A 12194-nucleotide genomic window follows, 5' to 3' on the forward strand; every position below is an offset into this window, starting at 1 on the left:
ATGAAACTCTTTCTTACTTTATGGTAGCACTTCTTTCAGTGGTTGGACAAAAGGAAATACATGTAATCTAGTTACAAAAGTAATTAAACTCTTCCTTTTAGTGCTAGAAAGTGATTTGGGGCTGTTTGAGACTGGAAAGACACATGTTTTATGATCAGAAGGGATTTGGCTGTTCCCAGAAGAGGTTAAGTCAAGATTTCTCTAAATAGTCAATGCAAGCATATTGTTGATGACCTGAGCTGTGGTTTAGCTTAACAATAAGTGTCTTTTTCAATACTTTAGGGTCTAATTGATAGAAGTAATCTGAAGCCTCCTGCAGTATTGTTTTCAAGCTTTTATTGCAGAATAAAGGATGGTTCCCCTGCCTGAGAGAAGAGTGCTGAAATGAAGTTGTTGATGGGAAGATAATTTAATGTCATGTTTATAAAGAGCTAAAACTTTTCTAGGGTGAGTTAGAAAACTCAACCTAGATAAGGTTAAGTTTTCTAGGTTGCCATTCTAGGAACATCTTCAAACTAAAGTCAGAAGATGCTCATCTTCTGTCCTTTTACAATCACTAACTTTATTAAATTTGAAATTGTGAAACACAGTCATTCATCCTTGTGAAGTAGAAGAAACATACAAATGAAATTGAAAAATGCTCTGTAAACTTACTCAACTCCTCTGAGTCAGTAATTTGTAAAACTGTTTTTTGTTGCTTTTATCTTTTTATTAACTGTCACAACCTTAACTATCACTGCTTAAAAAAAGCTTTGTCATTGTATGATGGTGGCTTATTAATGTTTAATTATGGGAATGAAGCACAATTTAGTGTTTTTTATTTAGCCTCATCTGACCAAACCACCTTCCATTAGATTACCTTTTTATGTACAGTAAGATGTAAAGATTACTTACAACTCAGATTGGTCCAGTCCATTGATAGAGAATTTCTTATTTGGGCTAGAGATCTCTGCAGCTTTTTTGAGTTAATATGGGCCTCCTTGTTGCTTCTCTGAAAAATACTCTTCTTACCCGGCCTGCCAGGATAGGTGGATGACCAAGTCTTGGTAGGTTTCCAGTTGTGGCATATTTTTTCCTTGTTTGGATGGTGAGCATTAAATGATTGAATAGGCATTTTGTTCATGGAGTCTGTCTGTTTCCTGATCTGTTAACGATCAACTTTTGGCATCAGAACCACAGCAGATTCCCAGACCCTGTTCAGAGACATGGATTGTTTCCTTTCAATATAAGTCTCCTCTTTAGGGAAAGTCAAAAAATTTTTATATGGTTTAGATCAAATGAGGAAAATGATCATGTCATTCTTTTGTATGCAAGACCTTTACTGGCTAGCCAGTGTCGTACTCTGATACATAAAACAAACATTATAAGGCATAAAAAATTTTTATCTTTGTGAAAGATTCTTTCCTTTTCTTACAGAACTTTTTAAAGCAAATGTCTTCTAAAAGCAGACAGTTGACATTAAGTCCAACTTAAACCAGAAACTGGTGTATTATTCCAACTGAATCATTATTAATACTTTTTAGCCCATCCTAGTAACCCAGTTGCTCCCTGCTAGAGTCCGAGTCAGTGGACCACTACTGCACTCATTACTAATCCTGCCACAACCTCATCTATATAGTCCTTCACAAATCAGTCTATAAAAACCCTTCAAATAATCTGTCTTTAGATGTTTATTGGCCCTGTATTGACATTTGATCTTATCTCTCCTTTTCAGTGGTTGAACGAGTTCCAGCCTTTCTTACTTTGTGAGCACTGGTGTGCATTGTACTTCTGGATACTTCATGCAATTGCAGCTCTGGAATATGTCTGCTAGAGTGCTATTGCCAGTAAAATACTTTTTTTTTTTTTTTTTTGAATTTTTGACTTGTCAAAGTCAGATAAGTTTCTATTTTTGCCCAATTTTGCCTGACTGATAGAAGCGACCTAGTAATTATACACACTCTGACATATGAATGTTAATCTTTTTAATCCATATTCTCTCTCATTACACAAATGTGACACATTTATATCTAATTAGCATTAAATTTTATGCACATAAGAGTTACAAATGTGCATAAATATGGTGGTCCAATCAAAATTCTGACTTGCTTAATAAAATTAAATCACAAACTGGTGGACTGTATTTACTGAACACATGAAAGCATTTAGTGGCTTTATCATTTGCAACAAAATAACTTGTTGAAATGTTGTAAACCTATGAAGTCTTATGTACTAGACAGACACAGTGTGCTGAAGTTGACATGTTGCAACTCTGCATTTGAGAATTAATACTGTGATGAATGAACATTTGCACATCACAAGTTGACTGTTTATTTCCATGGATTTTCTGAAACAATCCATCACCTATTTGTTATTCTTAGCTTCCTGCAAATACAACAACACTGGCAAAGCAAAGCTAGGAGTTATTACTCACCAATTCATTAACTACAAGGCCAAGTCAGTTTGCAGTCTTTTTCTTCTCAGTCACACATTTTATTGTTGTTGTCTCCTTTTGAATTATCTTATGAGAATTCAAAGGTCTTATGATAATCCTCATCAGATTGAGTGATGATTATGATGAGACTTAAGGAGGGTTTTGTTGGACCTAGATCCTTTGTCCAGGGATTCAAAGTTCAGATGGATGAAAAAGAAGACGGAGAAAAAAAAAATGTTTAGAAAGTCTAATTAAATGGCTGACATGTCTTTGGGGAAATGAATTATTCATATTTTGCTTGGTAAGAATTTGCATCTGCTTGGAAATTTACTTCAGAGGGGAGCGAATTGGGAAAGGAAAATAAAAGAGCTGGGGTTGCAGAGAAAACTGTATGAATGGCTAACTGACTTAAGACCAGCCATTTGGAGAAACATCATACAAAGGAAATAAAGAGCTTTATGATATGGTTGAAAATGGAGTAACAGTTCTCTTGAGCTCTGGGCAAAAGATGCTACCATCACAATTTGTTTATTACCAAAAGTCAATAGTCTAAACAGTTTAACTTTCCTACAGTAACATACTTAATGTTGAAGACACTATTTACAGTATATTATGCATAGTTAAGGTTTAAATTTATGCATAGATTGACTGCAAATAATATTGAGATGCTTGGTATTATAAATTACTTAACCGTTTGAAATACTGGATGCAAGCTATCCAAAGTCCAAACCATTGTCTTTTGCAATGAAACAGATACAATCATTAAGTATGCCAGCGGCAATTTAAAAAAAAAAAAAACATATCATAGTGTTATAAAGCTATGTTAAATTATTTTAAGGTTACAAACCAACTGATCAGCCTCACAATGAATTGGTTTATAAGAAACTGTTTTTTTTTTCTAATCTTGATTAGAGATATACCTACCAAGAGCATGAAGGAGAAGGTTTTTGGTTCCTAATTTTGAAAAAAGAAAGGGGGAAATAAGGATGAAAGTAAACAGCTGGTCAACATCTAGCACAAGAGAAGCCAATTAAGGAAGAAATTAAATCCTTACTGTCATCTGATATTGGATTGTTGTTTCAGTCATAGACAAAAAACATCTGTGCTCTGGCCTTCACCAAGTTCAAACTTCTGCACAGAGATTTTTTGTTTTGGCCAATAGATCTCTCATACTGGCAAGCTGTTGGTTCTGGCCTAGGTCTTTGGATATCTTTTTGGTATCTCACTTTGAAGAAATGCTTTTAAAGGAAGTTACTAAGTGACACTGAACACAGTTCTTTGGTGCCTGTAGAAATGCAAGAATTTGCACAATTATTTTGTATATTATTTTGTGCACAAAATAATAAAACATCGTATGCCAAAGGAATGCGTGATATACATGGTAGAAAGGATAGAAATTTTGCCTACAATAGAGATTTGTAGTCTGCTGGCTAACCGCGGTAATGCTTGTTGATGAGGTAATCAGCTGGCATCAAAACAGAGCAAGCAGGAAGCAGCATGGCAGAGAAAGCAAGGGAAAATTTTGTAAGGCAGATGCAAAAACATAAATAATCTGGACCTGGCTCGGTTCTAATCTCCTGTGGTCTTACTGCAACACTCAAGAGGAGTGCAGCAGATGTCACGGTCAGACAGTTGGGAAACGATGGGTAAAAGTGCAAGCAGGGTCACTGTGATCCCGCCTAGATGCACACAGAACAAAAAATCTCATGGGGTCTTAATGACCCCCATCTCTTAAGATCGCAGGAGGTTTAAATAGTCAGTCATTTATAGAGGAAGAAGAAAAATGTAATCTGCAACATATGTGGGTTGACAATTCCTGCAAAGGGAGGAAATACAAGCATTTTGTTTTATTGCCATGAATCCTGAGAACATGAAAACTGAAAGAACAAAGATCTTAGGATTTGAACTTGAACTCTTCTTGCTGCAAGGCAGCTCTGCTGACTACTGTTTTTAAAGTACACACAAAACATTTATCATAAGCAGATCTTAAAAGGGTGAAATATTTCAGCAGGTGTTCTTCATGGTAGAAGCATGATGCTGACTTCATAGAAATAAGATAATTTCCTGTCAAGGGGGCTTTTATCAGCCCATCACAGTGCTACCCCCATCTGGTCAGTCTCTTTGAATCACTGTCAGATTTACTCTGTGGCTCAAACGTTATAAGTATATTTGAAATGATTTGGAGAAGCTTAGCTGTATAAGAATATAGAATATATAGAATATAGAATATAGTACAGCAATCAAAATTGCAATAATTATTACTAATTAATAACAAGTAACTATTAATAACAATAATGTGGCAATGATTTAAATTCTTTTTAACTTGACTATCATCCTTTCTTGTTAGGAGAATCAAGAGAAACTTTGCTCCAGAACTCAGGATAAATTGATGCATTTGTAAATATGAAGGAGAGGAAGAAACTATGAATGAATAGATAATCCAGACTGCATTCTTCATGGCATTATGCAATGATGAATGCAAGTTAAATTGGGACTGACAATTTACAAATAGTGGATTACACCTGTTATCATGGCCTTGGTGTCAAAATGCATATGTGTAGGTTTCTTGACTAAAATACCTTAAGAATGTACTAAAGTGTGCAAGCATTCTGTTTTTGTAGATTTATGCACCAATTCCCCTTCAACTTGTTCCATCATCTAAAGGATGCATGAGCTATGCACGTTCTCATTGCACATTCATCCTTCATAAATACTCGTTTATGTTAAGGAAAAGACGTGTGTGCACAAGCTTAGTGCATCTGACTGCTAAGATCACATGCAGAGAAGCTCTGTTCTCCACACTGATCAGCCAGAGAGGGATTGCACTGAGTCATGTCTCTATTTGTTTTCTAGAGTTAGCAATGTCAGGAAGAAGAAAAGGAAAATATAATTTCTTTGGAAGAACTGCATTTAATCATCCAGTGAGTAAATGATAAATTGTTGTCGCTGAAGGGACAGAAATGAAAAGTCCTGAACTGACAGCACATGACAGAACTAAATCAACTTGTACTAAAAATACAGACTTGGGACACTGTGTCTTTTTCTTGCCCCCAAGGTCATCATAAAAATTATCGATTGGCTTCTTTTAGAAATGTAACTTGTAGTATTTGTCATTGTTAGATAAAGGCTGTAATCATTCTGCCTCATCTGCTATATTTCTTGCTCCATCAGTACATTTGGGGGCTTGTAGCAGTTTGAGTGATGGCAGTATATGGAGCTGTATCATCAGTATGCACAGAGTGACTCCAGATTGTTTTCTCTGTCTGTCAGGGACTCAAAGGCTCTGGTTAAACACAGACTCATTAAATCCCATCTAAATTTGGCAGAGAGGGAGACAAAGGGAATGTAAGTGTTGCACAATGGGAAAAAGGCTCCTATAGAAAAAAAAAAATCCCTGCCAAAACCATCCGTTTGTCAGAAGGTCAGTGTAAAGGTAGAAGACATTACCTATGTTGGCCCTTAGACTTCCTATATTCTTGATACGATCTTGTATTTCTAATGGTTTCCAGAGAGAAAATATTCCTGTTTTCAAAAAACAAGCTGACTTGCATGAGGCAGATGTCCTATTTTTCTGTGCTATATCTGCACAAGCCTGTCCTTTTGATGATTTCTTCCAACATCAGTGGTGACTGGGAAAACAGTGTCAGACAACACAGAAGTAGACTTCTGAGGTCAAATGGAGCAGTCAGTGTTAAGATTTGTAAATGATCAAAGAACACCTTCAACATGACACCATGAATGGTTAATGTCTTTTTTCTACCCTTGTTTTCTTTCTCTGTGGGTCAAGAACTTTACCTCTTATTATTCCCTAGATAGTCTGTTTGCTTTGATCTGTATCACAGCTTTAAATGCTTAAAAGTCAATAATAATAATGAAAAAACTGACACATTTCACTTTGTTGTTTTCATTTTACAACACAGGAACTAGAAAACATAGTCTTCGCTAAGAGAAAAATCCTTGATAAGAATCAGGGCACATTTATAGATGGTGCTTGTTCGTGTTTTGAAGTAGCTTTGACGTCATTGCACATTATAAGCCTCTTTCATGCTTCTCAGTTGATCTTTTTCTTTAAAGAATCAGAGTTGGCCTCTTCAGAAAAAAAAGCTCTAAGAGACCTCATCACATTCTCGAGAAGCGCTCATGTACTCTTCATGAATTTTCTAACCTCAGGGAAAACTTTGCGATGAACTTTGTGAGGGTACATTTGCCTGCTTGGGTCATCTTGTTGCCGTGTGTCTCTCTGTGTCCCTGCAGTACAAACAGGTCGAGCAGTACATGTCTTTCCACAAGCTTCCTGCAGATATGAGGCAGAGAATCCATGACTACTATGAGCATCGCTACCAGGGCAAGATGTTTGACGAAGAGAGCATCCTGGGGGAGCTCAACGAGCCACTCCGAGAGGTGAGGCGGATGTTTCTGTTTTGGTTTATTGCATGTGGAACTTTGGTACAGTCAAAAACTCATCTCAAGTTTGACAGTCCTCACCACTAAGCTCAGATGTTTTAGCATTTACTTCTTCCATAAGCAGAATATAAACAATTTTTTAAAGCTGAATACACAATATCTGAGGCTGCAAGATTTAAGACTGAACTCTATCCCAAACATTACCACAGCAATCATAAACAGATGAACTGATAGCAATGAGAATAACAAGGTCAAAGTACAAAACTAAACCCAACTGAGAATCTTTGGCAATGATTGAACATTGTTCAAAGACATTTTTAATTTCCATTTCCAGTTTGGAAACAGGTATCATTTTTCACTTCACAATTACATTGTGTTAGTCTTGTGAAATCCCCATACACTGAAGACCGAGGTTGTTACATCAGACAATGGGGAAAATTTAAAAGGGGCATAAAAGGCACAGCATACACACAGCTGTCATTTAATGTGCTTGAATTTTCATCCTGCCAGAAGTTCTCGCCGTGACAGAGCAATTTTTAAACATCTTCACTATTCTACTGTTTTTGCATTTGCTTTCAATTTACCTCTATCACTCCCAATAGGAAATCATCAACTTCAACTGTCGAAAGCTGGTAGCTTCGATGCCTCTGTTTGCTAACGCCGACCCCAACTTTGTCACGTCCATGCTCACCAAGTTGAGGTTTGAGGTATTCCAGCCTGGAGATTACATCATCAGAGAGGGAACTATTGGGAAGAAAATGTACTTCATTCAACACGGGGTGGTGAGCGTCCTCACCAAAGGCAACAAAGAGACCAAGCTTTCAGACGGCTCCTACTTCGGGGGTAAGCTGAGGTTCTTTCTCCCTGCATCCAAACACAAAGGTCACTTCCAGCCACGCTCTTTCTTTGTTTGAAGCTTTAGGGCATCCTAAGGAGCCTTTTTTAAATTACACAGCTAACATTCACACTTGACTCTCTCCAACAAGTCTCAGCTAGTCTGAAAAAAGAAAGGAAATAGAGGTTTATTTTCAGTTGTACACCAGAGAAGAGCATTGTTGCTACATCCACATACACATGGATGCTGGCTCAATTTTTTCTGAAACCTGCATGCTGCAAAGAAATGCATTGCTACATCATTTTAATCAGACAGAATAAATGATTGCCATAGATTACATTTGCTTCAAAATATATTTTTCTTAGTTCTTTTTTAAATATGTAACATTTTATTATTTAGAACTGTCCTGTGACACATTAAGTACCGGTAGTTTGCCTGAATCTGAATTGAAATTTATGATGCAGGTGCTTTTGTAAAAAGGTCTATCTTAGATGGAATGGTGTTGTGTGCTGCTGGGCAACTCACTGAAAGTTCAGTTTCATGGTTTATGTAGGAGTCTTCCCTTAATACTTATCTCATAAATATTGGACACATTTAAATTACCCCAAACTGTTCCTGCTATGCTGTAGGCTGACATATGCATCCAAATGTCAAGAAGCTCAGGAAGCTGTGAAATGATACACTTATAAATACTCAATGCGAGTGAAAAAACCCAGAGTTGTTATGCACTTAATTTGCTATATGTTCTTAATCAGGGTCAAATAATGCAAAGCCCTCTCATAGTCCCATTGAGATGGAGACACATGTAGGAGACAGTGCGGCCATACTGCCCTTACCAAATGCCGATTAATTGCCCAGTAACAGCACATCATTTAGACCACCCTGTTAAGTAATTAGAAGTTGTGGCAAAAGCATTTAATAGCACATGACCCGGCAGTGGAAGTTTAATTACGCTCTGCGTGCTTGAGTCCATCTCCATGCCCTCTCTCCGCAGGGGTTCCACAGAAATAATGAAAAGATGGCAGGCAATCTTTCTCTGCATATGCCAAAACCAATCAATGCTTAAGACAGCGTGGTGACAGCGCTCTCTTTCTGAAGGGACATTTTATCTGATGCCCAAAACTGTCGTTTTAAAAAGAAATGCCTTGTGAGAGACAAAATCTCTGCATTGAGAGAACATATAATCCATTTTACAGGCTTGTCTCTTTGTACAATGTGTGTGACACCATTAATATGATGCAGGGCCTTGCAAAAAATATTCATATCGATTAAACCTTTGCACATTCTGTCACTTGACAAGCAAAAACATATAAGGCCAACACAATCTCTGGCCTTGTATGTTTTTGGGACATATATATGAATTGGAAGGAGAATAATACATGGCATTCATTTATTTATTTAAAAAAAATAAATATCTATGCATTTTTGCATGTACATGCCACAACCTTGTATATGAAAAATTTCCACCATTTTTCCTTACTGAATAACTCAGTTTCAGTCAGATTTATTGGTTTTTCAAGTCTTCATACAAATTTAGAATTGAATTTAGGTCTGAACATTGACTAGGCCACTGCAACTCTCCTTTCTGTCATCCTGCCTGAGATGAACCTAAGGTCAAGTCTGAAGTGTTTGCGGCTTCTTACAGTTTTTCTGATTGGATTGTCCTGAATTGTACTTGATCCATTCCCCCATCATCTCTGGCCAGAACACCTTATATGAGGAAATATGAAAAGGTTCAAGGGATATAAATAATATTCCAAAGTACAGTACACACAGCACAATGCATTCTAACATCAAATGTATCTGCAGCTACAATTTTAGTTTTCATGTAAAAATGACAGTTTGCTACCCACCACAGGGAAAAAATGCACTCACTCACTTCAATCATTACACAGTTTTGCAATGCAAACACAACACTTGAATTGTGATCCTGTGCTTTTCTTCCCTTGCAGTGGCATTTCTCTGGGGGTGTAACGGTGGGGGGGTAGCGAGGGAAGCCTGGCGCCACTGGGAGTGTGTTACCAAACACAAGTTAGTCATTCATGAAATTAATTGGTGCAGGATAAACACAGTGTGTGAGGCTCATGTTGCTCTCACTGTGACTCCCAGTGTTAGCAAGCAGGAAGTAAAAACATTTCCTCATTTTTTAACTTCAACATATTTTCTTGACACAGATATGAGGCTCTGCTTTGCATTGATTGCACCGCTTTGTAATTGTGTGAGCATTTGGATGTGAAACAGAAAGCCCTCCAGTCTTCTCAGAGGTTTTTCTTTTGTCTTTTGTCAACCCTAGTTTATAGTACAGCAAATATGCATGTACATCTTCTCAGCAGCATCTTGACATACTCACGCACCATTCAGTTCATTCATTCAAAGGCAACCTGAATTATTTACACAATTATGGACTCCGCAGTCTGTTACACTTTGTTAGCTGTTGGATTAGCTTGAGCCAGCGAGCCTAATGTCTAAAGTGAACTCGACATGTCCTGGATGGGAGCGTCGGCTGGGCACACGGCAATCCAGTGGAGAGGGGGAAATGTAATGTGACTGCAGTGCTCACGCCAAGGGACACATGGATTGCTGCCAAGGCTGCTCTCTGGATGCTGCTCTGGGCTGTGAAAGAAAACATGCGCCCTCCACCCCCGCTCTCTCCACTTGCCTCTTTATCTCCTCGTGGTTCTGTATTGAAACACTTATCAGAACAGCATCTCTTCAACTCTCTCTGTGCCAAGATGGGGGATGTTATTGTCAAAGTTCATCCTTTGTTGCATGCGGTAATTGATGTCCAGCTGGTACGCACCTTGACTCTCTCTTGGTTGAAGTAACACTGAACTGTCCTGCATGCCAGTAAGAGATATTTGTAAAATGTTATTTAAACCTCTATGATGTTTTACTTTAGTTCCAAGGGAGTTCATGCAATATGTCAATGTATTAATGCCCGGTACTCACTGGGAAATCAGTCCTCTCTACTGCAAAGCCACTTGCTGCCCCAAATCCTATGTTTTGATAAAAGAATGTTTATTAACAAGACAGTGTGCTGTGAGACAATCCTGTACTCCTGTCCAATCAGCTGATTTAGAACATCCTCTATCAAGCCTTTATATTAGCCAATTTTTCCTCCAATTCCACCTTTTGTTTTACTTGGCCTTCATTAAACAGACATAGTTAGAGTTCTTTAGAGACACAATTTAAACTCTTCAGAATTTAATTGTATAGAAAAAACATATGAACATCTTCTGCTGTCTGGAATTGTTGTGGAGAAAAAAAAAAAGATTAGCATCGGCCGTAATTTCAGAGTACTTCAGAAAACCTCCCCTCTGTTTGCGCATGCCAGCCAAATGGAAGGTGTTTGTGCAGCTATGCTAATGCTGCGAGGAAGCGAACATGACATGTCATAGGGAATCAGGCAGCCCGCTGTGGATGTTTCAAAGGTTAGAGAGTGTCCGCGCAGTGGGGCTGGGGGCACCGACAGGGAGGGAGATGGGAGCTGACAGCAGGACTCAGAGTCCAGGTGAGCTTAGCCAAAGCAGGCTGCAGGACACAAATGCTTCATCACAGTCAAAGCAGCTTTGCACATATTCATTAATTCACCTTCACGCACACTTTCGAGCATGGAAGAAGACATGTATAACATTCTACGCATAAAACCACATCCAGCTAGAGAGCAAATTCAAATTTTGGCATTTGCATTCTGTCGGACTCAAACACAGCTCTTTCCGGGTGCCACATGATTGCAATAGGCATTTTCTGAAAACTGTTATGAAGGTCTATCATTTTCTGATACACAATGTGTAGTAAGGTGAGATCTAAACTTTTTGTGAAGTGTTGGAAAATGTACTTTTCAGTGCATAAACTGCTGATACATGAGCGATTGTTAATTTGATAGTTGTTTTTTTCCCATACTTACAGAACAAAATCACCTGTCTTTCTCCTCTCTCCTCTCATTGAGATTAGTCCACTCCTCAGCTGGTATGAATAATGAGGAAGTGCAAGGTTTTATTAATGTCATCATACATCTTCCTTGCATTGGTTTTGCCTGGAAGGTTTGCTTAAATTATACTTTTCTCAGCTTTATCCCATTATGTAAAATTCCTAAAGCGGAGTCAGTACAACAAGATGGTATGAATTATTTTGTACTCTCCTGTCTGTATAACTCTTTGGAACAATAAAAGACATAAATTATTCATATAAGCCATGTTATTATCATATTTTTAATTGTGCTTGGACTTTAGGCTGAAAAGAAATATACTTAATGAAAAAATGTATAAAAGAAAAAAAAAGACAAGCACAAGCCAGATGAGAAAACAAATTAAAGTTGTTAAAGAACTATGAATTCACCTGTAGAACATCAAAGTTAGGAATCATTACTGAGCACAAACTTATGTTCAAAAGGGCAGAGACTTTAGTCATTAGTCCAGTGAGCAGGAGAAAGTCAGTAAAAATGTATGAAAAAGAGCAGCTGTTGGCCCTAACTAAACACCCACCACCCAGGGACCAAAAGCACCTTTTAGCAAGCCCAGGCAGCCTGGAATTCACTACCCT

At 37.8% G+C, this 12194-nt stretch overlaps 1 protein-coding gene across 1 annotated transcript in view; it reads left to right on the plus strand.

The window, feature by feature from the left end:
* Positions 1-12194, plus strand: part of hcn4 (hyperpolarization activated cyclic nucleotide-gated potassium channel 4) — a 71446-nt gene that overhangs the window by 41359 nt on the left and 17893 nt on the right. Inside the window, exons 5-6 of the mRNA XM_044096591.1 lie at positions 6668-6814; positions 7420-7660. Coding sequence (XP_043952526.1) covers positions 6668-6814; positions 7420-7660 — 388 coding nt within the window. The remainder of the gene's footprint in view (positions 1-6667; positions 6815-7419; positions 7661-12194) is intronic.

This window comes from Gambusia affinis, linkage group LG02, assembly GCF_019740435.1.
Source record: "Gambusia affinis linkage group LG02, SWU_Gaff_1.0, whole genome shotgun sequence".
Classification (NCBI taxonomy): Eukaryota; Metazoa; Chordata; class Actinopteri; order Cyprinodontiformes; family Poeciliidae; genus Gambusia; species Gambusia affinis.